At 42.8% G+C, this 25,894-nt stretch overlaps 1 protein-coding gene across 4 annotated transcripts in view; it reads left to right on the top strand.

Annotated features, from left to right (window-relative positions):
* Window positions 1-25,894, top strand: part of ZGRF1 (zinc finger GRF-type containing 1) — a 55,041-nt gene that overhangs the window by 2,533 nt on the left and 26,614 nt on the right. For 3 of the 4 annotated variants that reach the window (XM_053911722.1, XM_045202651.2, XM_053911724.1), the window contains exons 2-17: window positions 413-503; window positions 1,905-1,985; window positions 3,101-3,160; window positions 4,486-4,671; window positions 4,980-7,161; window positions 10,266-10,336; window positions 11,838-11,906; window positions 12,974-13,057; window positions 14,710-14,895; window positions 16,939-17,041; window positions 17,139-17,236; window positions 19,948-20,071; window positions 21,587-22,185; window positions 22,833-22,971; window positions 23,436-23,617; window positions 24,699-24,895. In XM_053911722.1, coding sequence (XP_053767697.1) covers window positions 483-503; window positions 1,905-1,985; window positions 3,101-3,160; window positions 4,486-4,671; window positions 4,980-7,161; window positions 10,266-10,336; window positions 11,838-11,906; window positions 12,974-13,057; window positions 14,710-14,895; window positions 16,939-17,041; window positions 17,139-17,236; window positions 19,948-20,071; window positions 21,587-22,185; window positions 22,833-22,971; window positions 23,436-23,617; window positions 24,699-24,895 — 4,382 coding nt within the window. In that variant the 5' untranslated portion in view covers window positions 413-482. The remainder of the gene's footprint in view (window positions 1-412; window positions 504-1,904; window positions 1,986-3,100; window positions 3,161-4,485; window positions 4,672-4,979; window positions 7,162-10,265; window positions 10,337-11,837; window positions 11,907-12,973; window positions 13,058-14,709; window positions 14,896-16,938; window positions 17,042-17,138; window positions 17,237-19,947; window positions 20,072-21,586; window positions 22,186-22,832; window positions 22,972-23,435; window positions 23,618-24,698; window positions 24,896-25,894) is intronic. The other variant, XM_053911723.1, reaches the window with a different exon arrangement.

Here is a 25,894-nt window from a genome sequence, read left to right as displayed (position 1 = left end):
TATATACGGTATGAGATAGTGTGGTATATTGATTGACTTTTAAGATGTAAAAGGAAAAATTTAAAGCACAAGGGGTCCCTCTTGTGGTGACAATAGCAATTCACAAACTTTACAAATCAAAGCTCTAATAAGGAACCCAACCTGGGGGCAGGGGGACTCAGGGATACATGTTATGGCACCTGGAAGGATTTTTGCAGACTACTAATCATTTACTTATTTTACTTTGTTTTCTTACCTGACAAATGAGAGTGCTGTCACTCTCATTGTGTCCCCGGGGGCAGGTAATTGGACAGAACCTGGGTTTACCTTGGTAACTCTGACTCCTCACAAGTCAAGAGTTTATGGGAAAAATTACACTTGATACTTAGTTTTTTCATCAGGGTTGAGTATTCTTTGTCATTTTTCATTTTAGGTGTTATAAATAGTTGAATAACCACTGATTATTTTCTAGACCTTTATGGTTTAGAACTTTGGAAGAAACAATGGAAAGCCAAGAATTTATTGTAAGTCTTACCACTATTCTTTTTCTTCCTTCCACATTTTACAAATGTTGCTAGAGTTTCCAGATTTAGCAAAAAATCCCAAAGCAGGACTCTTGGTTAAATTTGCATGTCAGACAAACAGTAAAGAATTTTGTAGTATAAGTGTTTGTGTTTAAACATTGCCTCATAGTTTAACTGGCAGCCATTTCTCTTGTCTGCTATGCACACTTGGGTTACAAAGTCCTTTAGAACAACGTCTTGGGAAGCTTCAGGATCAGGAAGTGATTCATTTCTCTTGCAGGACTGGTGCGCCTTTTCTGTCTAGACCTGTGCTCTTAAACTGTTTGGTCTCGAGACCCTTTTCTACTTTTGAAATTATTGAAGGCCCCAAAGAATTTTTGATTATGGGGCTTATATCTATTGATGATTTTTATATTAGAAATGATAAGAGAAATTTTAATAACACTTATTAAAAACAATAAACTTGTTACATTTCACATAAATTACATTATATAAAAATGGCTGTTTTCCAAAACAATCACAATACAAAGAAACATTGACAAGAGTAACATTGCTCTACACTTTTTGCATATTTATCCCCTTAACAATTGACTTAATTCTCAGATCTGCTTCTGCGTCCAACCTGAAATTGAATCTTACAGTGTTGCACATGAATAACTAGTACACGACTCTACTATGCTTTCCCTAAGGAATGAAAGGGGAAAGGCAAGTAACTTCCTGAAACTAGTTTTGAACTCACAGACCCCGGGGACCTGCAAGAGTCTCTGGACTGCACTTGGAGAACTCACAGATTGGGAGTACAATGTAACCCAACATTTTCCCTTCCCACGATGACTAAGCAGCTCAAAATTACTTTTGTTACTCAGTTAACTTCATTTTTTACTTAGATTTTACTTTTCTCCCCTCCCTTACCTTTTACTACCTAGTTTCTTTAAAAAAATTTTTTTTAAGATTTTATTTATTGCCCTGGCTCATGTAGCTCAATGGATTGAGCACCGGCCTGCGAACCAAAGGGTCGCTGGTTGGATTCAAAGATTTCATTTATTTTTAGAGTGAGAGGAAGAGAGGGAGAAAAACATCAGTGTGCAGGAGAAACATTGATTGGTTGCCTCTTGCATGCTCCCAACCAGGGACCTGGTCTGCAACCCAGGCACATGCCCTGACCAAGAATCAAACTGGCAACCTTTCAGTTTGCAAGACAACACCCAACCCCCTGAGCCAAACCAGCCAGGGCTGTATTTTCTTTTTTGAATTGATTTTTTATCATTGTTATGATATCTGTGCTTTTATTTTGATAAAAGATGTCTTAAATATATTTTGTTTGTAGAAGGGTATAAAATATATAACGTTTAATATTTATAAATAGAAACCATTTCTTTACTTTGTGCTTTTGGATATAAGGTACTGTATACTCATCAAAAGATGAAGAAATCAAAAGTGTGGCAAGATGGAATTTTGAAGGTCACTCACTTAGGAAACAAAGTAAGTACAAATTCGTCAATGACAGCAGTCAGGAGCTCTGTGTCTGGTTTCAGCAACTGCAGTCCATACAAGGTCGTATCCTTTAGAGAGGGTTGGTCTTTGGATATCTCTGTGTTCAGGTCGTGTCATTATCATTTTTTCTTTTCTTTTTTACTGAATTTATTGGGGTGACATTGGTTAATTCTTCTGATTTGAATAGATGAATGTTTAGCCTGTCCCCATCTACCTATCTGTCTATATCTATATGTTTACATCCTCATCTGAGGATATATTTTGATTTTAGAGAAAGGGGAAAAGAGAGAGAAACATCAATGTGAGAGAGAAACAACAGTTACTTGCCTCCCCTATGTGCCCTGACAGGGAACTGAACCCACAACCTCTTTGTTGTACGGGGACAGTGCTCCAACCAACTGAGTCACTCAGGGCCCCATTTATATATTTTTTAGTCACTTAAACTAATTAATTCATTCACTGGTCGATGTTATTCTGTGTATTTTCTTTTACATTCTTTCAGTTTGATTAGAGCCAAGTCTTCAAAACCTTACCAAATTTGTGTTATATTAAAAAGACGTCTGACTGGATTTTGACTATCCTTCATGTCTTCTTGTGATACAAAATCATAATATTAAGGTCATGCTAGTGGTTTCCAACTTTTACTACCTCATTTATTTATGTCTCCATTATACACCTCACACTGGTGGATTATAGGAGCACAGGATAAATTCAAATTAGCCCCAGAGGTTTTCCATGATGCAGGAGAGTTAATAGTATCACTGTGTCCTCAGCCACTGCTCACACTATTCCTCTGCTCCAGCGAGGCCTGTTCTCTGCCCACGCACATTCTTGCTGGCTTCCATGCACTGAGTCGTCATTCACCAGACGCTGCTGGTGGGCTCATTGGTCAGGAACGGGACGGAGTTGTGTGTGCCTCTGCTCCCCGCACAGAGTGAGCAGCATTGACGACAGCCACGCTTGCTAATCCACGTCAACAAAGTGGGCGAGCCTTCCCTGACATGATTTATTGACAGAACAATTTTAGATTTGCTGTTGAAGATGTTCAAGAAACGCAAAATTATGTTGTGTCCCATTTTAACATTTATTTTGTTTTAATATAGGCAATTTTATATGATGACAAAGGACAATGTTTGGAGAGTTTATTTCTGAAGTGTCTTGAGGTATTTTAATGTGTCTACCTTATTTTTAAGTATGGTTTAAAAATCTTTAAATATTTCTTCTATGAATGTTGTTAAATAGTACTGTCAAGGTACTAATACTAATAATTATAGCTAGTGTTTATTGAGCATTTATTATTAGCCAGACTCTGTGCTGGAAGCATTTAGATATTTTGGATGTGATGCTCACATAGCCCTGTGACTGCAGATTAGGAGTGCGGTGCAGGAGCTGGTAACTTGTCCACCTTAGCGTGGCCCTGGTGGGGCCGGGCTGTGGGCCCAGGCAGTGACTCTAGTCCGACTCTATGACATGGTTTTGATGGGCAGAGAATGACAGCAGGAACTATTTGTGGAGTTAACTCCTATTTAAAATTTTGTCTCATACATTGGTTCTTTGTGTTTCCTGTTGGACAAGGAAGGGAAGGGAACCAAAGGCAGGTTGAGTGTGAAGACTCCAGACGATGGGCTGCGTGTTCCAGGTCATTTCCCACTCTCAGATCCTCCTGCAGCTCAGCGTGTGTGTCTGACGCCCCTGCTGGGACATGCCGGCGTGGACGTGGACAGACCGCCGGCCTGGCTGCATCTGGGGAGAGTGTGTTCAGTGCAGGGACTAACAAGGTGTTAAGACGCATCTAGTCATTGTGCTGATGTGGGCCATAGAATTTAATCTACTTTTAAATTTTATATGACACTAATAGTGCTTGTGACATTTCTATCAAAAGAGGGTCTAAAAGCACTGTTTTAATTGGTGCTTCATTGGTGGTAACTCCTGTTATTTCATTTACAATCATTTTACTAATTAAGCACATTATCTGTGATTATCTGATTACACTGATTTTATCAACTAGGTTAATAATTTTATTTTTGTGCCATAGTTAGATGGTGGCAAATGTTATACTTTGTTTTCCATGATGATTAAAATGCTTTTTTGTAATATGGTTTAAGCAACTAATAATTATAATATTTAATTTGTGATACAGATATATATTTGATATTTAATAGCTCTAGTTTTAAAAAATTACAGTTAGTTGTATGGATTCCGAATGAACTTGAGAGGAGCCATACCTTCTTTCTCTTTGTACCTGCAACCTGTCACAAAGAGCCTCCTGTAGGTTCCTGGCGTAGGGTTGAATAAACCCATTCATGACATCTTTGTTATATTATTATCCTTTTTTTGTGCATGTTGGTACTTAACTAGTACATGATAATAAATAAAGAATTTAGATACTATGCATTGTGTCTTACCAGTGCCAGTAAGCTTACAAGAACACATAAGCCATCAAATAATTAGATGTATGTGATTTTGACATTTATTCTTTAACATCTAGGTGAATCCTGGAGATGACTTAGAAAGTGATCGGTACTTGATCACAGTGGAGGAGGTTCGAGTTGCTGGAAACAGAGCTGTTCACCAGAAGGTTGACCAAGAGGCGCCCGCTCTCCATCCAAAGAAGTCGATGTCTTCTGGCCGGTCCCTCAGATGCCAGCCTGCTGGCTTGAAAAGGAAGTTCACTGTAAGTGCTCTGTGAAAGCACTGGCTCAGTGTACACCTGGGAAGTCATTTCAGGAAGCAGTGAATTTTGAAGTGGTTGTTGTAGTCTCGTTGACTATATAGTAGATACTTCATAGTTGATGCTTAGGTAGAAAGTAAAACCTAATTAGAAAAACTCTTAATAAAAATGAGTTTACATTTTAACTCTGCAAACCTTATGTCTTAATTATTACTTTACCTTAGAAAACATACACATTTCTTTTTAGCCTGTTCATTTCACATTTTCTTTACAGGCAATAGAATAGCTAATGATTGTTTTAATATTTTTAGGGTTTTCAAGGACCACGTCAAATGTCAAAGAAAATGGTTATGGAAAATGGTGAATCTGCTGTGTCACTGGAGGCTGCAAACCCTGGCCTTACTTTTCTTTCTCCATTCTCAAGGGCACCTCCTTCGTTTTCTGTTGCGAGCAAGAAAGACGTAAACAGTGTGCCAGCAGACGCTGAGGACACTGTCGTCTCCAAGCACGGAGGGAGAAACAGCCCAGCTCTCTCCTCAGTCGGCTCAGCCCATTCCTCCAGGGGTGACCCGGAGTTGCTGTGGGGAGGGAAGCACTCCGTCTCTTTACTGGCCAATGAGCCCACAGAAAGAGGTAGTCTGGCATCTCACTGTTCAGGAGCTGCACAGAACGTCAGGAGCAAAGCACAGATCCTAGCTCTTCTGCGGTCCAGATCAACTAGTACATGCAAGGAAATAAACTCTGCCATGGCAGGATATTTCCCTCAGGTGCAGCCACAAGGAAGTTTAAGAATTCCTACTAAACCAGAGTGTTTAACTGATCAGGAAGAGTGTGCTGAGGGGAGCACAGGAAGCTTACAGTACCAGCAACCATCAGAGGATACTGTGAGAAATAAAAGCCGGTGGGCCGCATATTTATCCTCACAGAGCTCACCTGTTCATTCTTCTGCTGTAGATGGAAATGACCTAGAAAGGAAACCCAAGGCTCTAGAAGATAACATACGTTTAAATTTGAGAGACCATTTGGTACAAAAAAGGATACAGTTCTTTGAAACAGATGCTGAAAATAGGAAAAACTATGAAGGCAAGCTAGGAGATAATACTCATCCACTCTGGGATCAGGATGTAAAATTAAAAATTCCTTCATTCTGTGAAAGCATCAGCTTACCCGTTACCTGTGGCAATGTGGAAAATGATGGCTTAGTATCAAAATCTGATGTTCAAGAAAATACTAACGTATATGTCGATCAGAATGACTGGATGTGCACAGAAGGACCACTCACTAGAGAAGATGTTCAGGAGGTAAACACGTGTGGAGTACCAGACAAGGAGTGTGAACAAGCAGTGCCTTACCTGCCAGAATCTGACTGTCTGCAGATGGAATCTTCGCTACGCAGCAGTTCTAGGATCTCTGATGCCATTACTGGCATGTTTTCTGGAAGGAGTGCTGGTTGTGAAAGTCATAGTATTCAAGAGCCCGTGAGGAACGTAACACAACCAGTTTTGGAAGTAAATTTTAATCTGAACAATTTTGAAACCAGTGACACCGAGGAGGAATCCCAGGCAAACAGTGGAATGCTGCAGGATCCAGAGGGCTGGGAAAAGGACGCCTTGACCAGAGACTGCAGTCCAGGTGTTCAGACAAGAGGTGAGGCTGTGCGCTGTGAAGAAGGTGGCAGCGCACCTCTGCCTTTCTTAACGCCTGTTGGGGGAAAACCTTTGGTAGGGACATTTCCTACCAAAGAGGCTCTGCTGTCACAAATCTGGGGTAAAGCTGGACCCACTGGAGATAGAGTAGAGGGGTGGAGTGACCCAGCTCTAGAGTGGCCCAATGAGGCAGATATGGTTAATGAAGATGTTGAAACACCCACCCAGAAAGTCAGAAGTAACTGCCATTTTGCTTCACTCCCAAATAAATCTAAAAGCATAAACTCACAGTTACATATTCCTCATTTTTTAAGCATAGACACTAATCAGACTCTTGAAAGCAACCTATTTCCAGAACAGACTCAGCACCAGCCTTTCCTTAGAGAAAGTGACTTAAATGAAAATGATAACCAGGTTTTACCGTTGACCTCTGGCAGCAACAACATTATCCAGCTAGTAAATGCCAGTCAGAGTCATGCGGATGGGTGCATTGCTCTTGATGAATCAGACTCCCAAGTTTCCAATTCTTTGTTTTACCCTCTGGGAAGAAAGCAACCTATTTCCAACGACACAGAAGCACATGTTCCTGAATCTGAAGATGTGGGAGGGATTCCAGGTTTAGCCCATGACCATACTGACGGAGATACTGCTGGAGAAAACAGACAATACTGGAAGAGTCCTAGGAATTCTTCAGAACCTTCTGGATTAGGAAACGGCATTTCCCTTTTAAAGTCATTGTCTGAACACACTACGGCTTTAGAAGGCTTGGAAATGCTGAAAAAGAAAAATGCTGCATGTGCACCACGAGGAATGCTGCAGACCCATGGGCCAGCGAACAGTCCTGAAGGTTAGAATTGCATGTCTGTTCTGAATTGTTCTCTTTAGAGAGCAAAGGATGAGAAGATACTTGCTCTGGAGGCTGCATTAGAGAATTACATGGTATTTCAGTAGGTAATACACGGACTTGGTGAGGTCACTTCTAATAGAGGAAAATGCAGTGAGAAGTGAGTCTCCCTCCTTTCACAGCTCTCAGCCCACTCCCTAGGCAGTGCAGTTTCTGTCCAGAAGTGTCCTACGCACACCTGAAGGCCCCTGTCAGCTCACCTGTGTGTGTGTGTGTGTGTGTGTGTGTGTGTGTGTGTGTGAGAGAGAGAGAGAGAGAGAGACAGTCCGTTCCTATTGTACCTTACGTTTTTGGACATGTGCTAGGAGCTACTTTAAAAAAAAAATCATGAGTTCATAGTGATGATCTCTGATTGCACCTCTGTGCCACATGGTTCTCTTTCCTCCATCCCCTAGTCCTTTCTTTCTTTGTTCCCAATGGGAAAGGGCCCAGGTTCCCAGCCACTGGTCTGTTTACCGCCTCGGGGCTGCAGTGCACATCAGATGGTTTTCAGGCTGCTGCCCCAATGTCACTGCCAGTAAAGAGCAAAATTTGTAGAATTCACCAATCCTTTGCAGTGTTTTTCTTTGTTTTTAGACTAGATCCTACTGAGAATATAGAGTTGCATATTATGTTCAAAAGTTAACTTGGGTTACTTTATTCTCTTCTGCATGATTAATATAAATAAAGCTAAGTTCATTGTTTATGTTCAGACGGAGAGCTTTTTTGGCCGTCCATGTTGATTTTATTTCTGACTGTAAAATATTGGCCTGGTTCAAAAGTCAAAGCCATATAAAGGCATGGGCTTCCCTTCTTATGCCTCCCACCCCGTTCCTGCCTGCCTGCTGTGGGTAACCTCTGAGTCATACCTGTGTTTCCTTTTGCAAAAATAAAACAGCTTCCTGTAGTTTGTTTCCCCTTGTTCAACAAAAGGTACCGTGCTCTACACGTTTGTTAGAACCTTGCTTCTTTCCACCCAGTCTTACATCCGGGAAGTCCCCTAGTTCCTGGGACCCGTGCTCACTCCGTTCACAACTCTAAGACTCCTGTGCGGAGGGACCCTCAGTTCTGCAACCAGCCTCCAAGGCTTTACTCCTAACAAACGATGTGACATAAGTAACCTCATAAATCTATGTAACTATGTGGGCTTTCTGAATATTGTTGGAGGTATGCAAATACCTAGCAGTAGGGTTGCTGGGTAAAAGTGTGTTTATAGAGAACTTGAAAATTCCCTCCATAGGAATTACACCATTTCTCATCCTACAAGCCATGTGTGCGTGCCTGTTCCTCCACAGCCTCACCAAACTGGCCGATGGGAATTGGCATCTCGGTGCACTTGAAATTTGTATTTCTGTTACTACAAAAGAAATTGAGCTGCTTCTCATATGTTTAAGCATTGTTTGTATATATTTTTTCACGTACTGTCCTACCCTTTGTCAGTTTTCTAATGGTTGTTTTTCTCGTTCATTTGTAGGAGTTCTTTCTGTATTAATCCTTACCAGTGCTATGTTGCAAATAATTTTCCTTCAGTGTGTCATTGGTCTTTTGACCTTGCTTATGGGATGTTGGCAGCAACATCTTTAAAAACACATTACATACAGGACATATTAGTAAATATACACATGTGTATGAATGAACAGTGTACTTTGTGATACTCATAGAAAAGTTAAAATTAAGCTCCTATTTGAGTATCTCAAGGGATTCCTGATAAAAAAAAAAGGGATCAATTATTGTACCTGCTAAAATGTTTCTGTAAAATGTAGTTAAATTTGACGATATTATAATTCTCTAAATAATTAAAAATAAGCAAAAAACTTAAATAACTTGGGTAGTTATAATTATATACTATTATAAGGTTACAACTTCCTACACTGAAGATTTCATAATTACAGAATTTCCTTTTTGGAGATTGCTCTTTTTTTTCTCATCAAGTTGGAAAAGAGGGCTACAGCTGATTCTCTTGATTTTCAGTCATTACATTGCATCAGGTCACCAGTCACTGACGGAGGGGCCAGGAGCGGTTGTTTTCAGGGCAAATACAGGGTTAGGCTCCTCTGGTCAGAACATCTTTATCAGCTCTTCAATACAAAGCCTGGTTATATGTGTGTTTCCATTTAAAGACACCTTAATTTACATTGTTGATTCATTAACATGGAGGTCTGGTCATCAGGTCCGTGACAAAAATGTGGAAAAGGTGTACTAAGTAGACTAGGAGAAGGACCCAGTTTACGGTCCTTGTGTAAGATCTGAAACGAAGTTAGAAGTGCTAATTTAGAATTTTTTTTCCAGGGTGAAGGCAATGAAGGGAAAAACATTAGTTTTTATCCAGCTCTTTAAATAACATCAAGTTCCAAAGTCCACTTTTTTTAATTTCATTGAAGGCATCTGGAGTTTTTAACAGGAAAATAATGAAACCAGAAATAAACAAATTGGCTAAAAATGAAGTTTTTACCAGGTATAGATATGACTTTTTTTGCAGTAATAATTATTTTAAAATGATCATGTTCTTGGTGTCTTCAGAAGAAATCGAGATGACTATTAAATACGTACTTTTTCTTTTAAGAAAAAAAATTATATTTTTAAACAGATAGCCTTGAGGTAGTCTGGCCCAGCCATTCCCCACCCTCCCTCAGCGGGACCTGTGGCCCTGCCTCTGAGTCCCTTCTCCCACCGGATGTGGGCCCCACCTGGCGGCTTCCCTTGCTGTCAGGTGTCTGGAAACGTTACTTCCTGTGAGGCCTGGCCGCCATCTTGTCTGGAACTTCTCATATCTCATTGATCTGAAACCCTCTGGGCCTCAGTCTGAATGTAGCCGGCTTATTTGTTTATTTTCTGTGTCCCTCCCTTTTTGAGGGACCTTGTTTGACTCTTTCACTGGCTTTCCAGTGCTTGGCACACTGAGCTTTGAGAATAATGGAAGTTTTTTTCAACAATTATCAAGACTTTGCCACATCTTAAAATTTAATTTATATTCCTTATTTCATTTGGTTTTAGAAATAGGTTTAAAAATTTTTTAGAGCACTGCCAGATGTATGATGAATAAAATTGTCGGGTTTTGTCCATTGTAGCCGGGAAACCATTGGTTACTGTACTTTCACCAGCTATTCCAAAGTCTCATCTGACCCAGGATTCTCAACAGGTACATTACTTTCTCTATCACTGTATGCGTTTGTTTTGATATTGAATGTTCTGTAATTTATAATGAGGCTGTAATAATACAGAGGGCCCTACGCTGTCTAGTTTCACGACCTCACGTCTCATCTCAGTCATGTTTTCATCCCTCGGCCAAAAGAAGCACCCAGCAGGTCCACCTGCCCAGTAGTTAGTTGTACTGAACAAGGGAAGTACCGTTTATTTTTCTGAGTTTTATTGAGATATATTTGCCATGTAGCATTGTATTAGGTTAAGGAATACAATGTAGCATGATACATGTATACATTGTGAAATGATACACAAACATTTAATTTTTGAGTAAACACAGTTACTACAGGCACTCGGCCACCTCACAGCTTCTCAGACCTGGGAGCAGATGAGATTTCTGTTCCACACTGATTCTCCCAGGTGAACGGATTTTCATCAAAGTGTTTCCAAACACCCAGCCTCTCAGGACACGATGCTGCTGGGAGAAATGGCCTGAGAGCCGAGCTGCCCCGAGTTAGCAGCGGGTCAGGGTCTGACGCGCCGGGAGGCACCGTGCTTCCCTCAGATGGGAAACATTGGCAGAGCTCCAAAGCACCACGCTGCACGGTTTGGGGACCATGGCAGTTACGTGAAAATAACAGTACTAGTGAGGGTGAATTGAAATTCTAGAACAAGTCGTCTAGATGAGCGTTTCTCAGTGGGGACACAGCGTTTTCGGAGGGACAGCTCTTCCATTGTAGGCACTGCTCTTTCTAGCAGGTGTGTGGAGAAGAAAAGGTGAAATGTTCCATTTGTCCCTGTTTTGTACCTTACTCTAGTTTCCATATTACTGGTCTTTTTTTTTTTTCTTTTAGTCTTGATTTTTCCCTCTTCTTTTTTAAGTACAAAAAAGATTAAGATAAAACTCTACCGCTCAGATAATTATTACATTTCCACCCTTTTTTGGCCAATTTTTAAAAATATGGTGAGGTTGATGTGTACATATAATTTTACATCCTTTCCCCTTAATGTCGTATTTTCTCACATTATTAAAAACTTCATAAATATCCTTCAGAGGTTAATATACTATTTCATCTTGTGTACACCCTACACTTGGACAATCAGTTCACTAGTTTTGGACATTTTGATTATTTCCAGCATTTTGCTATATAAGTAAAACCTTAGTAAATGTTTTTACACATAAATCATTGTCTACATTTAAGTTATTTTCTTAGATTGGATCCCTGGAAGTGTAACCTGAAAGGCTAAGAACATCTTCCCTGAGTTCTTGATATAAATTGTCAGATCTAAATATCTTACTGTTTACAAAATGGTACTTACTTCACTTTATATTTACCAGTGCTGTTAAGGTCTTCTGAAATTCTTACAGTGTGAAAATGGTGTTTAGTCAACTTCAGTTTTTATTTCTTTGGTCATTATGGTGTTCTTACATTTATGTCTACAGAAGTTTGTATGTTATTTTATACCTTATTGTTGCCCTTTGTTTCCCCTTATGTTAGTGTTCTCCAGGGGTGAGGAAAGAAAATGAAAATGAAGTTGAAGCAGGTGAACCACTGCAGTCTTTGCAGGCGAGTTAACTTTTAATGTGTAATAAAGTAGCTGGAAGTTACATTTGTGCATGTGGGTGTGACTTGTAATTCGTATTTGCATTTTACGTTGTCGGTTTTCAAACTCATTTGTAACCATCACTTAGCTGAACCTGCTGTCTTCTGTATAAGTGTCCTGCGTGGGAGATAGGATTTGGTCAACAGCCAGTCTTTTTTCATAAAGCCATTTTACAAACTCTCAGGCATCCCCTGACCCCCGAACTGCCATTACCGGTTTTAGCTGCACTCACAGCCCTGCTGCCCGAGACAGCAGGACAGGCGGCCCCTGTTGGGGTGGCTTAGTCAGTCATCACCATAATGATGAAGTCCAGCAGGCAGCAACTGCCCCATTCGCTTACCAGTGGCCACATTCTTGGTGGGGGGTTTTCTACTGGAAGAAATAGGGTTTAACTTTTTCAAGGACAGTTTCCACCAAATATGACCTGCAGATAAACACCATCAGTGTATTTCCCTCCAGAATGAATTGCCATTAAAAATAAATGTCACTTTTTTAAAAATAAAATCTGTTGTAATCTCACAGCCTTTCAAAACAAATTTTTAATCTACTTAGCATTAATGTAGGAATACATTTGTATTTTTATAATGATTTTACTGCCTTGAACTAAAAGTGATTAGTTGCTGTTGTTGATATTTTGTGGTTTTCAGTTGCTAGATGATTCATTCTTAAATAAACTGTTATACTATTAACAGTTTTTCCTCCTCTAACTTCATACTGGTTTTTGAATTAAATAATGCTCATTAATGTCAGCATTAGGTCTAATGGGTGATTTATAGTAGTTTTTCCCAGTAGTTTTTTCCTAGTGTTAAAAGGTCCAATTAAAGTGTTGGGATTCAGATTTTGTAATGAGGGTGAGGTCAGTCTGCGTGGTGTCTTCTCTGCTGGAGCACCCCTTTTCGAGCCGCTGGTCACATGACCAGAGAGAAAGAAGCAAGACAGAGAAGAAAGGATAATTTCAGAGGGAAGCCCAACTTTCAGTTTTGGAGTATTTTCCCATCAAACTCATGTACACACTGATATTTTATTCTAGTTCTTTTCCTTGGGAAGTGAAGAAGAGCCAGCTTTTCCAGCTGTTACTCCTAAACAAATAGCAAGAGAAACCTGGGACCCTCAGGTAAAATTCGTGAAGAACATTGATTTTCTAACTCAGTGTATTTTCCTGCTCTTTTTACACAAGCATTGGAGTTTTCATAAGCAGAATGTGGGTGAGTGTAAGGCACAGGTAGCAAACATAAGGCCTGTGGACAGAATCCGGCCCTCCACCTTATTATATCCGTCCTGGCACCTTGTCTCTACCAGGCGTCAGCGCTGAGCTCTCACTTAACTGTTAAGGAGTAGTTACACTTATACAGTCCTAAAGTTACATTCAGCCCTTTGAAGGCAACTGTAAGGCTGATGTGGCTTCCAGTGAAAATGAGTTTGAAACCACCCCTGGTGTAAGGAGTTCTCGTTTTAAGAACAAGAGAAACAAGAGCCTCCTCCCCCATTTCTGCACTTCAGCCCTCTCCCTGTTACTGGAGAGCTGAGCAGCGCATGCACAGGACCCCCAGGGGGCTGGTCGTGAGGTGTACAGCATAGGGAATGAAGGTTCCTCTCAGCCTGGGTCAGACATGGTGTCCCCAAGTGGGCTCCGCTCCACATCAAAAATCAGTGGGGACAGCAGCATCCCAGTGCCTGGCTGCTGGAGCCAACGCTGTTCCTGAAACCCAGCAGGCCTTGGGGAGGGAACTGCGGCTCCTGGGAAATGAGGCTCCGTGTGTTTGTGGAGAGGCGGCTTCCCATCCAACTGAGCAGAGGTGCTCAGCCTTTGATAGGCCAGACTGTTTACATTGAAATATTTCAAAATTCAGAATAATGTTTTTAACAAAAGTCCTGTAGAAGGGGCATTATAGATTTGATTTTCCTTTCAAATGTGTGATTTAGAATATTCATTTTAATTAAGAGAATATTCGGATTATGTATTGTTACCATTTTGTTCCTTTATCAGAAATACATCCGTCCTTTAGGTACATCCAGTTGGCCCTATTAGCGGTCTTATTTTCTCATGTTCTGGGAGGGCCCGGCCACCTGATAGAGTTCAAAATCCCAGAACCCTCCAGGGACAGCAGAGAGAGCTGAGAGCCTGGAGCCTCCGCCTGGGTTGGGGTGGGAAGCCCCCTCTGACCTGCTTCCATGTGGGGCTCACACGGGCCTTTGCTCTCAGGCACTGGGATCAGATCTTTGGGAGCCAGAGCCCACCACCTCTTGGAGTGGGGCCAATACTTGCCGAACTCTGGAGGAAAAAGGCTCCCTGCACTCCTTCCCTCTCTGCCTGGGTCACGTCTACTGGGTGTGAAATGATTTGGGGCACCCTGGGGAAGCAGTGGTCCGGTCCTTGGGGAGCTTGCAGAGGGGCTGGTTCTCAGGGTGGTGGCTGGCAAGTCTACAACAGGACGTCGTAAGGCACACTGAAGCGTGGGGAAAGGGGCAACCTCGAGTTTCCAGCTTAATTAGTTCATTATTTCTGCGTCCTTGCGCTCGAAGTAAAAATCCACACTTAACTACTGTTGAACCGGAACTCAGTTAAATCAATGCACTTTAGTTGCCTCTGATGTGTTTAAGGATAACAGTATTTCCTTGATTCAGCCTTAGTCCCTTCATTAATTATTCACATTCAGTAATACTTGGTAGGAAGCTGAACGGTGTATTCTTTTCTATGCGTAAGCACACTGTGAGTGTGTGTGTCCAGACACACTCATGCAGTGCTCATTTCTCGTTTACTTCCAGCCTGTTGAGTTTCAAGGGCATCGAGTGCAAGGATCGGCCACCAGCGCTGTGACCGTCCGAGGGTGCAGCTCCCAGCTGGCCTGTGGTCAGGCTCCCAGCTGCCTCGGGCAGCCCGGCTGCGTGGCGGGCACGTGCGCTCCGGTAGCAGGTCCGCCTGGTGCTCGTCCGCAGGCTGCCTTCTTGCAGGTAAAAGTATTTTTATAGTTTCATCTTGCCAAATAATTTTCTTTATGTTAGTGGTAAATTTTGTAAAGGGAATATATTTAAATATTTGTACAGTTGTGAGTTAAAAAGGACTTTAGTAACTTGACAAGAAGCATAACATCTGAAATCAAACTAAATAAGGCAAAAATATTTTATTTGAAAGATTTACTGCTTTTTTAGGATCAGGAATTTAAAGGATTACTTTTCACTTTAGAAAAGACTAGGAATTTATGACCAGAGTGTATAGGCAGGTTAAACACAGAAAATTTTTTCCCTTCAATTATGCCCCTGACTACGACACTGAGTTGTTCTCATTGCTACCAGATGGAAGTCATGCAGAGGGAGTGCCATGTATCTTTGAAACTGTCTTTTAAAGACATTTTAAAGTTTCCCTTTTGATTAAGCCATAATGCACAGAGAGAATCCGCACAATGTTCAGTCATTACCACAGAGCGAACCACCCTTAGGAAACAGCATTCCCAGAAGTCCCCCTCTGCCCAGTGCTGCTTCAAAAAGTGTGTACAGTGTGTAAATAGAGTAATACACACTTTCTTGTGCCTTTTGTTCAGCTTGGCAGTCTGGAAATTCGTCTTGTTGTTGCCCAAGGCTGCAGGCAGTCATTTCCGTTGCTGGGGTGTGTTCCACTGTGAGAATACACCCCAGTGGAGCCGGGCTTCGGGCCGGGTTGTTCGAGTTTGGGGGAGTGCTACAGCTGATGCTGTGTGCTGTCGTGAACATGGGCTCATGTGATGTGCTTCTGTTGTTCACACCATCAGCCACAGCATCACCTGTTGTCACTTTTAGGGGACAAGGCCCAGCTGCTTTCCCAAAGGCAGTGGTCCCACTCCCATCGCCTGGGCTCTCCCGCAGTGGGCGCTTTGATTAGACTTTGTCTGAATCGCCAGTCCACACTCTTTCCCCTCCCTCTTGACATGGATTGTGGTTCAGGGTTACTGTTGCTCCTTACTGTTCTTAAAGATAAAGACATGTGTTTCTCATACCCTGTGTTTTTGGAGAGGAGAATACAGTGCTCTGTACTGGCAGAGAAATTCACGTCCACTTGCTGTGTGCTTAATTGTTTTCCACATGTCAGTATAGTCATGTTTACATCCTGAGTTTGTAAGAAATATTCCAAATGCCTGGACCTACCCACAGAGGTGAGTGTCTCTGGAATCAGTGCGACAGATTTCCACAGAGAGCCATCTCGGAGCTTTAGAAACACTGCTGCATGCAGCGTTTGGCTCCCATCGCTGACTGTGGAAGCACCGATGCGCACCACTAAGGAAGGGGCCATTGCTAGCAGGATACCACACTTTGCCACCTGGACCTGGACCTTTTTATTAAACATCTTTTATGGCGGTAAAAACCGTGTCATGAAGTGTATAGTCTTAACCATTTTTTGTACAGTCAGTGGTGTGAGGTTTACTTAGAGTGGGATGAACAGGTGTCCCGAACTCTCCACTTTCACTTAAATTTTTCATGTCACATTTATTGAATGGAGTCTTTGATTGGTGCGGGCTTGGATTCTTACTGTGTATCGCACTGCTGTGCTTTCCTGCCTTTCTGTGAACACAGCGCTTTTTCGTTCAATGCTAAGTCATAATGCAATCTTTCTGAAGACATTTAATCAGCCAAGTGATTTCACATGCACTGTCGGCAATGCACAGCTCATACTGCAGTGAGCGCTGGGTGCTGGCTGATGTGCGTGTCGTTGCACATGCCCAGAGGGACGGTGAGGTTGCCAGTGTCACTTGTGCTGTAGATGTGAACATGTCATCACACGGAAGGTGCACTCCTGTTTCTACGGTGCTGAGGTGTAAGAAATGTGCTTCACGAAAACCGATGAAATGTGCTGTGCTCTGCCCTCCCTGTGCAGTATTGGCTTCAAAACATTTCTGTTTTTCTGTCTCAAATTATAACCACAAACTGTATGCATGTGTGTAAATAGAAAGGTAAAAATATAAGTATGTATACGCACACTACTACTTCTTTCTAAATAAGCTAATAAATGGAACTGTTTTCTAGTTCCCAGATGAAGAAAACTTTCCAAAAGGAGGTGATATCTTCAATATTGAAGACAATTTTCAAGTGGTAGCTGAGTCTAATGAGGACTCAATTGCAAATGATTGTAAGTAAATTGTAAGTATGAATACAAGTAACATTAAAATGTTATTTGACATTGAACAAACTGTTATGTAAAGATCTTCGCTTTTCTTTCCCTACAGCAATTTTAGATTTTCCTCCTGAAGATTCAGAACTCTCATGTCATTATTTGGATTATAATTTCAAATCAGCAGAGAGGACTTCATGGGAAGCAAATAAGGTATAATGTCAAAAAGTTTTACTATTTGGCAGTAAAAAGTTTTGGTGGTCTTATAAAAAAAAATCTATTAAAAACTAAAAGATAAAAATGTTAACACTGGGTGATTTTTTAACATGATCAAGAAAGTTTACCAACAACCAACTAACATTATTTGAGTGATGAAGTGGCAGAGTAGCTTCCATTAGAAAAACAGAATGCCCATGACTGCTGTGTTTATTACTTGAAGATGTTTTGACTTTTGCAATAGCACATGAAATGAGAGGCATACATAACTACAAGTAAGAAATAGAATTAGAATAATCAATTAAAATGAGAAGTTAGAAGAACTTTAGGAGATATACAGCCTAGGCATTATCTTAATCAGAAGTGTGGGAGACGTGTGGAATAGACTGAAATTTTACTATGAATTATAAGATTCTAGAGTAAATAGGAATTATCAATATTTATTGAACGCCTTCTGCAGGTCAGGAACTTGTAAACATGGGTGTAGAGCGACTGACAGGACAGCTGTGCCGCCGGCCTTCAAGGCCAGCAGGGAGACAGGTGTTAGTAGGGAGAGCAAACCAGCCGGTAAGCTAAGCTGGTGGCTGCTTCTGCAGCCCTGAGACCTAGGTGACTTGGGAGATGACTCCTGCTGTAGGGAGCGCCTGCTCTGAGGTTGCAGAACTGGTGGGCCGAACACAGGAAAGTGCCCACCAGCTGGGCGAGGAGGTGAAAGAGAGCACAGTCGGTAGCCAAGGCTGGGAAAGTGAGCTGCAGGACCATGCGCCCCAGGTCCTGCCAGTGGGGGAACCACCTGGATGTCATCACCGAAGGGGTTTCCAAGGGAAGTTTGCATGACTGAGTTTCTACGGCTAAAGGGCTTTGCTGTGGACAAGGGGCGGGACCCACGGGGTGAGTGTGGGAGCAGGAAACGAACGAAGAGGAGCCCTGGATGACAGTGACTGAAGCAGGGGTGGTGGCAGGGGCCATAAGGAGGACTAGACCCAGAGGAGAATCATGGAGGTGTCTCTCCCCCAAGTGGGGGAGAAGGAAAGAGAGAGGAAGGTGCCTGACTCCCCGGGGTGGACTCAGGCGATGTCCACAGGTAGGTGAGACGGAGGGGCGTGTCAGTCAGCTCGGCTGCCAGGACAGAGCGCCACAGCAGAAATGTGCTCCTCCCAGTTCCCGGGGCCAGAAGGCCAAGATCCAGGCTCTGGTGGCTACCGTTCTGTCATGGGGACTCCTGGCTCTCAGTTGGCTGCCTTGTCTCTGTGTCCTCCCCTGGCCTTCCCTTGTGTGTGCAGGGATCAGGGGCCCTTCACCTAGCCTATGACTTTGTTTAGGCTCTGTTACCTCTTAAACGCCGTTTCCAAATATGCTAACATGGGGGCTTCAACATCCATTTTGGGAGGGAGGGACACACGTCAGTCATACTAGATTTTTAAGGTGATTGATTTCTGGAAGCAGCAACCAAATTAAAGGCTTCTAAAGAGAGTAAGCGTGAATAAAGGGACTGTTGAGGCCTGGAACATATCAAAGCATGGCACTCATTTGGGAGCAGTGTCTTGGAAACTTAGGTCAACGACAGATCGACTCCAGACCTGTCACTCCTTGGGTCTTCCCGCTCCAAACATGACTTCTCTGCCCGAGCCCCTCAAACTGGAAATCGATCTTCAGAACCAAATTCCAATGACCCAGATCATTCAAGTCAGGGTCTGACATGTTCCAAATAAATCCAGCAGGTTATATGTTCTGTATTTCACGTTATTTCTATTATTTTTTTTGAATAGCAAATCGTTTATTAGTAAGTACTAAGTACATGGTTTCAGTGGCGATAATAAATTCACCTGAACAGGAGACTAATGAAGTGAAAAGAATAATGTTAGGCAACCATCAGAAACACTGGCCTGTTTGGCCATCGTGTAGAAATGGAAAATCACTCAGAGGGCAGATCTTAAAGAAGACCTGTCCTCTTGTTAGTCCATACAAATAGGTCCGTCGTGCCCGGAATGTACATTGTGTCGATCATCACCTTCTAACAAACGTGACCCACTGGCACAGAACTATGGATTTAAAGACATCTGATGGACTGTTGGTGAGGATCTTGCCTCCTTCCAAACCAAGGACTCTTACAAATACTTGATTTGGGGTCACTTGGGCTTTTTGCAATCACAGTGCCACCTGTTTGGATGCAATAAAAATGTCAACCGAGATTTTCTGCGAAGACAATACCCGGATTTTGAGTCGTAGGCTGCGCTGATGGGCCAGGACACACGACACACGGCCTGCATCAGAAGCACGCGGAACAACAGCGGGCTGATGGCACAGCCTGCGAGTTGACAGGTTTTCCCCAGAGCTCCATGAAGCATGTTCTGTGCAGGCTCTGCCGCCGTTGGCTTGGGCCTGCTGATAGTGCACTCCTTGTTGGGGTTGTTGCAGAGCTTCCAGGAAAAAAACATTAAGAGTGTCTCAGAGCAAGAATGGGTGATCTGTGGTTTCAGGGTTCCCGGGACTCGGGGGCCTTTCTCACCTGGCCCTGCAGAAGTCCCCACTATTGAATTTGGTGAATTTATTCTATCCTGTTCCTTTTGGGAGGCTCTTTGCTCACTATGGGTCTACCTAATCTGATGGAAGGCATTATTTTTACAACATAGATTACTAGAACCCATTCAAACTGGGGAAAGCGCGGTAAGAAGATTTTGGTCTGTGACTTAGTTTCTTCTGGATAGGTGACGTCACCAGAGCAAAAGGTCTCAACATTAAGCCCTGTGTCTACTTTTTCTTTGGACTCGCAAGATGAAGACTTCAAGGTAGAATTTTCTGAGGAGTCCCTGAAACCCAGGACTTTACCGGGTGAGCATCACTTTCTCCACTTGGAGAGTTCTTCTGTGTTGCTCTAATGTGTGTTGGTGTGAAAATTTTTATTGTAGCGATGGCTCTCCCTTCCCTCTGGCTCTGGCTCCTCCTCCCAGCTGCTGTGCTCCCCTCGGTGACCCCTGAGCTGGGCTCCCTGTGGCCCCTCCTTCCCAGGGGGGTATCTAGTCCACACCATCAGTTGACCAACATAACCCCTGTGTCCCCTTTCCTGCTGTGGGGTCCTGGTAGTATCAGCAAGCTCTTCTGCTGCTACCCAAGCTGCCTGTCAGTCCCCGGTTCCTGCTTCCCTATGAGTAACTTCCTGCTTCTTGATGAGTCTCCTTCCTGTAGGATCCTGCCACTGATACTTTCTTCTCTGTCCCTGTGATTGTCACTGTGTCTCCCCTGATTCTGAAGTTAGGTTGGATGAGGAGTAGCATCATAGGCAGTTATTTTGTCACAGGTGGATGATAGGAAAAAGAACTTTGCGATGTGCATGGGTGTTTGGGCTGGAGCAGGTGGTTGGGGTGGTTGGTAGACGAAATAGCTAGGGAAGGGTTGGTGTGGGTGGTGGGGTGTCTGAGACACGTGAGGGGATGGTGCAGTGACCGGTGCCTTCACAGTCACTCCGGAGGGTCTGCTCTTCGCTGGGGTTCTGACCGCTCTGTTCCTGCTGCTCGATGACTTGTTAAAAGTATCGTTGGCTCACCTGCTGCTCTGCTAGCGTCCCAAGTGATTTGCAGTTTATTTCCAAAATAATAGAAACTGTCAAGAAGGTACATTATTATAAAATAGGAAACATAGCACCGTCTGATAAAATCTGTAAGCTTATATAGTTCTCATGCAGCATTATTTGTTAATTTATTTATTCAACAAATATTATTGCTCTTTACATTTTCAGGAGTATATCCATTACTGACAGCCAAAATCTGCCAAAACATGAGTTTGCAAATCACAAACTCTTCTCTCAATACCAATAGCTCAAACTAAAGCTAAACATCTTTACCCTGAAGGTCGGCATATTAATCCATGGTTGTAATAAAAATGTAGAGGAAGGTATAATGATATGGATAAACCATGGACTTCAGTCTCTAGAGAAAGAACATAAGGTTGAGAACGGGCTAGTTCTGGGCTCTCATTGGATGTGTTGCCCTAGGCCTCAGTTGTCCCATCTGTGAAATGGGGGGTGATTCTGTTCTTGGCGAAAACTTCAGTGCAACACTAATACAGAGTGTGGTGATGGGGGTGGGGGGTATCCTTAGCAAGGGGGTAAGAGAAAGTTTCAAGTTCATCCGCCTTCAAAAAGTCTCAGAGTCTATTAATTCATCTTTGAAAATGTTTTTGAGATTGAAACCATTAAATTTTTTTATTTTAAAAGAAATAAAATTATGTGATTTTTTTTCAAGGCAAGTTGGTATTTTTTTGCTTTTGTGTATAGATACCCATGGGTGTCCAGAGCCTGGGTGATGACCTTGATACATTTTTATTTAATTGGCTTTTTTTTTTTTCCAGTAATGAAAAAATTCAGTTCTCTGGAGAGTCATGACCTTCCAAGGCACCCTGTATTAAGTAGAACCCAAGTTCCCCTGGTCACGATGCCCGCAGCTCCGGGACCCCTGCCTGGTGGGTGTGCAGAGCCCATGCTGGGTCCCCTATACTTGGGGCCAGAGGACCAGAGTGAAGCCTCCTTGTGCCAGGCTTCCAGGGAAGTGACCCCTGGGGCTGTTTCACGTCTCCACGGAACACCTGTGCAAAGCAAGTGGCTGAAATACCAGAACACAGCCCGGGGTGGCCTGCCCACTCCAAGTGGAGCTCGGCCGAGCGCCTCAGTCGGCTTTGCCGGGGCAGTTTGTGGGATGTGCTGCCGTGCTGCAAGTGGGAGCCTCTGCTCCATGGAGGAAAGTCCTGTGGGGGGCAGCCCTGTGGCCTCCGCTCACCTGCAGGTGCTGAGCTGTGCGCTCCGCAGGCAACAGACAGGCGCTGGCCCCCAGGCCGGTGTTTGCAGAAACAAAACCCTTTCTCTGAGTTCAAAGCTGACTTCGGAGACGGAGGAAGTCCAGAGCCTGTTGGGAGGGTCTGCATGCTACAGCCGCCACGTGACGCATTTGCAGGTGAGGAGGCAGTCCAGGTCTCAGCGCACTTTCTCCAGTAGCTGTTGTGCCAGTGATTTCACTCTTGGAGCTGATGGCTTTTTGGTTTTGAGTTTTCCATAATGCTAGTTACAGCCCCATCTTTGATGTAAGAACTTTCCTAGCCTTTTGTGAGCATTAACTGAAGTGACACATTTGGAAGTGGCAGGTGCGGTGTTTGGCACACAGTAGGTCCTCAGTCATAGCTCCTACTGTTCCCACCCCACTCCATTACTGCCGTTACTGTGGCTCCTTATTTCACACTGTCAGCTCTGTGTGCTGATCAGTCGTCATCCAGGTAAAGGTGCATCTGGTGACCCGTTGATAGTTGTAATCAGAGATGGAGATGCATGATGGTCCATTCTCATCAACTACTATTCCCTAGCGAAACTATTTAAAGCTCATTAAGGGGCTGACAAGAAAACTTAGTTTTTATTGAAAGTGTCACGCGTAGCCATTCTTGCTATACAGGCTTCTCATTTAAACTTAGAATATTATTTTCAAGGATTCTGGAAATTTTTTTAAAATTGTTTATTGTCTTAAACATATACTATATAGAAAGTAATTTACTCATTAGTAAATAGCATTTTTTTGTGGTTGTTATAATAACTTGAATTATTCCATTTCAGGAGGTAGATGTCTCTGAGCTATGCTTCCCAAGCCGGCAGAAATTACAATGCGCGTCTCTTCCCCGAAGGCAGACTCACATACCAGCAGTGTTTCAGTCTCCCTCGCATTACAAGCAGGTCTTCACGTCCTGCCTCACAGGTTCAATGCCACCTTTTTATGTCAGGACCACGGATGGCAGCCTAGTGTGAGGGGTGTAGCTGTGAGAAAGTGTGCTAGTGCAGGCTGTGACCTTGCATGTGACATTTTTTACCTGAGACTTGTTATTTTCCATGTTTACTCCAGCTTAATATCAAATCAAAATTGAGTTTTAAAAATGGGAAGTGACAGTATTATCTTTTTCAAGTTACAGGTTTTTCATTTTCTTTTGTACTTGAAGTGTTACAAATGGTTTTGTTAAGTAGGAACTTTTAAGTATGATGCATGGTTTGATAGCTTGTTTTGTTGTAGGTGGGTAAAACTTGCCTTTAAAAAGTGGATATTAGTATTAAGTTACATTTTACTCTGTCAAAAGGCTCTTTTAAAATTTAACTAACAAACAGCACATATGTGTCACAAAGAGAAAATCACTTTGTGTTTGGTTTTCCCCTGTGTCTTTTTTGTAGAGCATCTGAATATACTGCTCTTCGGGTTGGCACAGAGGCTGCACACAGCTCTGTCGGCAGTTGACATGTCGTTTTACACATCACACGGAGAAAAACTGAAAAATGTAGAAAATAGGGTGCCATCCTGCCATCACCATCAACCAGCAAAACTTGTCATGGTTCAAAAGGAAGGTCCAAACAAGGTCTTGCTCCCTCTTCCCGTCCCGTTTTCCACTAACACTTGTCTCACAAATGGTGTACGTACCTCCTGCTTTCTGACAAGCTTGGCAGAAGTTAAGTCTTGATGCAGAGCCGTCGGCCTGGGGCTTTGGTAGTTAACAAGCTCTCAGTATGTTTTCACAGACAGATGATCTGTGTGCAGGGACACAAACTAGTGAGTGAAGACCAGCCTTCAGGTAGCTCAGGAACTCACTGCACAGTGGTGGGCGGAGAGACACAAAAGTTTGGAGGGACACGCCCAAGTTCCAGAGAGAGCCAAGGGCCTGTGTGTGCGGAGCCGACAAGACCTGAAGGGGTGACCCAGTACTAAAGCCAGAGGAGGCCAGGGGACAGAAAAATACCCTGACAGATGTATTTTGCTGAGTATGGACTGGCAGGAGTTGGTAAAATGTTTGTGTATCGCCAGGTGGTTGGTCCTCATTGTAAAACACAGGAAGAATTTTCCTCTGCTGTCTGCATATTGAGTGTGTAAACTTGCATTCAATGTGGTTGTCAGAAGCAAAAGTTCATAAATAATCTTGGAACCATAGAGTAAAATGTTATAGAGCTACTAAAATTTTTTTAAAGATTATTTGATGACATGGTTGCCATACTGATAGTCTATCGTTGGCTCTAGGGGTTAAGTTTTAGAGTAGAAAATGTATTGTTAGCTCAGTCTTACGTAAAACTTGAAACAGGTTACACGAGTGTACCCTGTGTGCGCACACTCCAGTGAGAGGGAAGCCTGGACTGGAGGGCGCCCGGTGCTCCTCAGAGCTGATTCTAGGCAGCTTGCAGGCAGTCTCTAGTGATCATCTTAAATTAAAAAAACCATAAATCTTATTTTTCAAATAAGCTTATATTGTCAAAATGTAACTTTTTGATAAGGAGAAAGCAGAAGGACAACTACGTGGTTTTAGATTAATGAAAAGATTAAGTTGTACAGTGACTAATTTCCTGGAGTACATTAATGCCAAGCAACCTTTGTAAAAGTCTTAAACAATACAAAAACAGTAAAAAGTAGAAACATTTCTCTCACTGAATTTTGTTATCTCCTTCCCTTAGGGTCGTCTTTTTTATACCTGTGATGCACCCAAAGCTGACCGATGTAAGTTTTTTAAGTGGCTCGAAGAAATGAGCTCAGGACATTTAACACGGGAGGAATCCCCGCCCGCCATTGTGTTGAGCGATGTGAAGAGCATTGGCTTGTACGTACGAAGTCGGAAAGTGCCCCTCTATGAGGAATGCCAGCTTTTGGTGAGGTGTGTTTTATGATAACAAATCATTGCATCCAATTATATCAGGAAATGGTAACATCACAGAACTATCATCAGTTTTAAAAGAGGCTGAGATTAGCAAAGTCTCTACAAGACAGAGATCTTCCATGTTTCTGACCAAAGGGGCCATCCTAGGAACAACAGGCAGTGCCGGCAGTCCCAGGGCAGCTGCAGGAACGTGACCCCTCTAACCACTTTGATGGACCTTCACGGTCCCCAGGGAAATGCTGTTGGAGAGACTGTGAGCACGGTTTTCATCAGGGCAGGATGACAGGTGGCGCCTTTCGTGAGCCGAATAGCCTGGCGTTTGGGGTAATAGAGCGGTGTGTTTTGGAAACACATCTCACAGAAGTGGGATCACCCAAAAAGTAAATATAATGAGCATTTGCCTGATAATGTAAAAATAACAACATGTGCTGGGGGCCCCTATGTGCCAGGCACTCTTCCTCGCACTTGCGTGTCTTGGTCCATCATCATCATGACCTGTAAGACGTGGACGTGACGGGGCTGGCTTTTCACTCCCATTTCACAGTGCCAGCAGCTCCTCAGTTGCGGAGGTATTCCAGATGCTTTCTCTGTCTCGGTCTCTTTTAAGATGAATGATTGTTCTGTGAGGGCTGCTCTTTTCTTCCTTTGACACAGTGTTTTTATTTTGTGTGGATGTAGGAAAGAATATAAACATACACACATCCTGGTTCTTTCATCCTGTATTTTAAAACAAGATTTTTAAAACAATTATACCTTTAAACTTCTAGCTATGAAATTATAAGTCAGCCCTGGGAGTGTCGTGGACAGCATGCTGACTGTGGTCAGTAATGCTCTATCTAGTGCATTCCAAAGCTGCGCACGGGGGAAACCTTAACAGTTCTCATCACAAGAAAAACATTTGTAACTATGTGTGTGGTGATGTATGTTTACTAGACTTACCATAGTCATCATTTCACTATATAGAGAGTTATTATGTTGTACACCCGAAGCTGATAC

Source organism: Desmodus rotundus, chromosome 9 (genome assembly GCF_022682495.2).
Source record: "Desmodus rotundus isolate HL8 chromosome 9, HLdesRot8A.1, whole genome shotgun sequence".
Taxonomy (NCBI): domain Eukaryota; kingdom Metazoa; phylum Chordata; class Mammalia; order Chiroptera; family Phyllostomidae; genus Desmodus; species Desmodus rotundus.
This window is presented reverse-complemented; position numbering and strand designations above follow the sequence as displayed.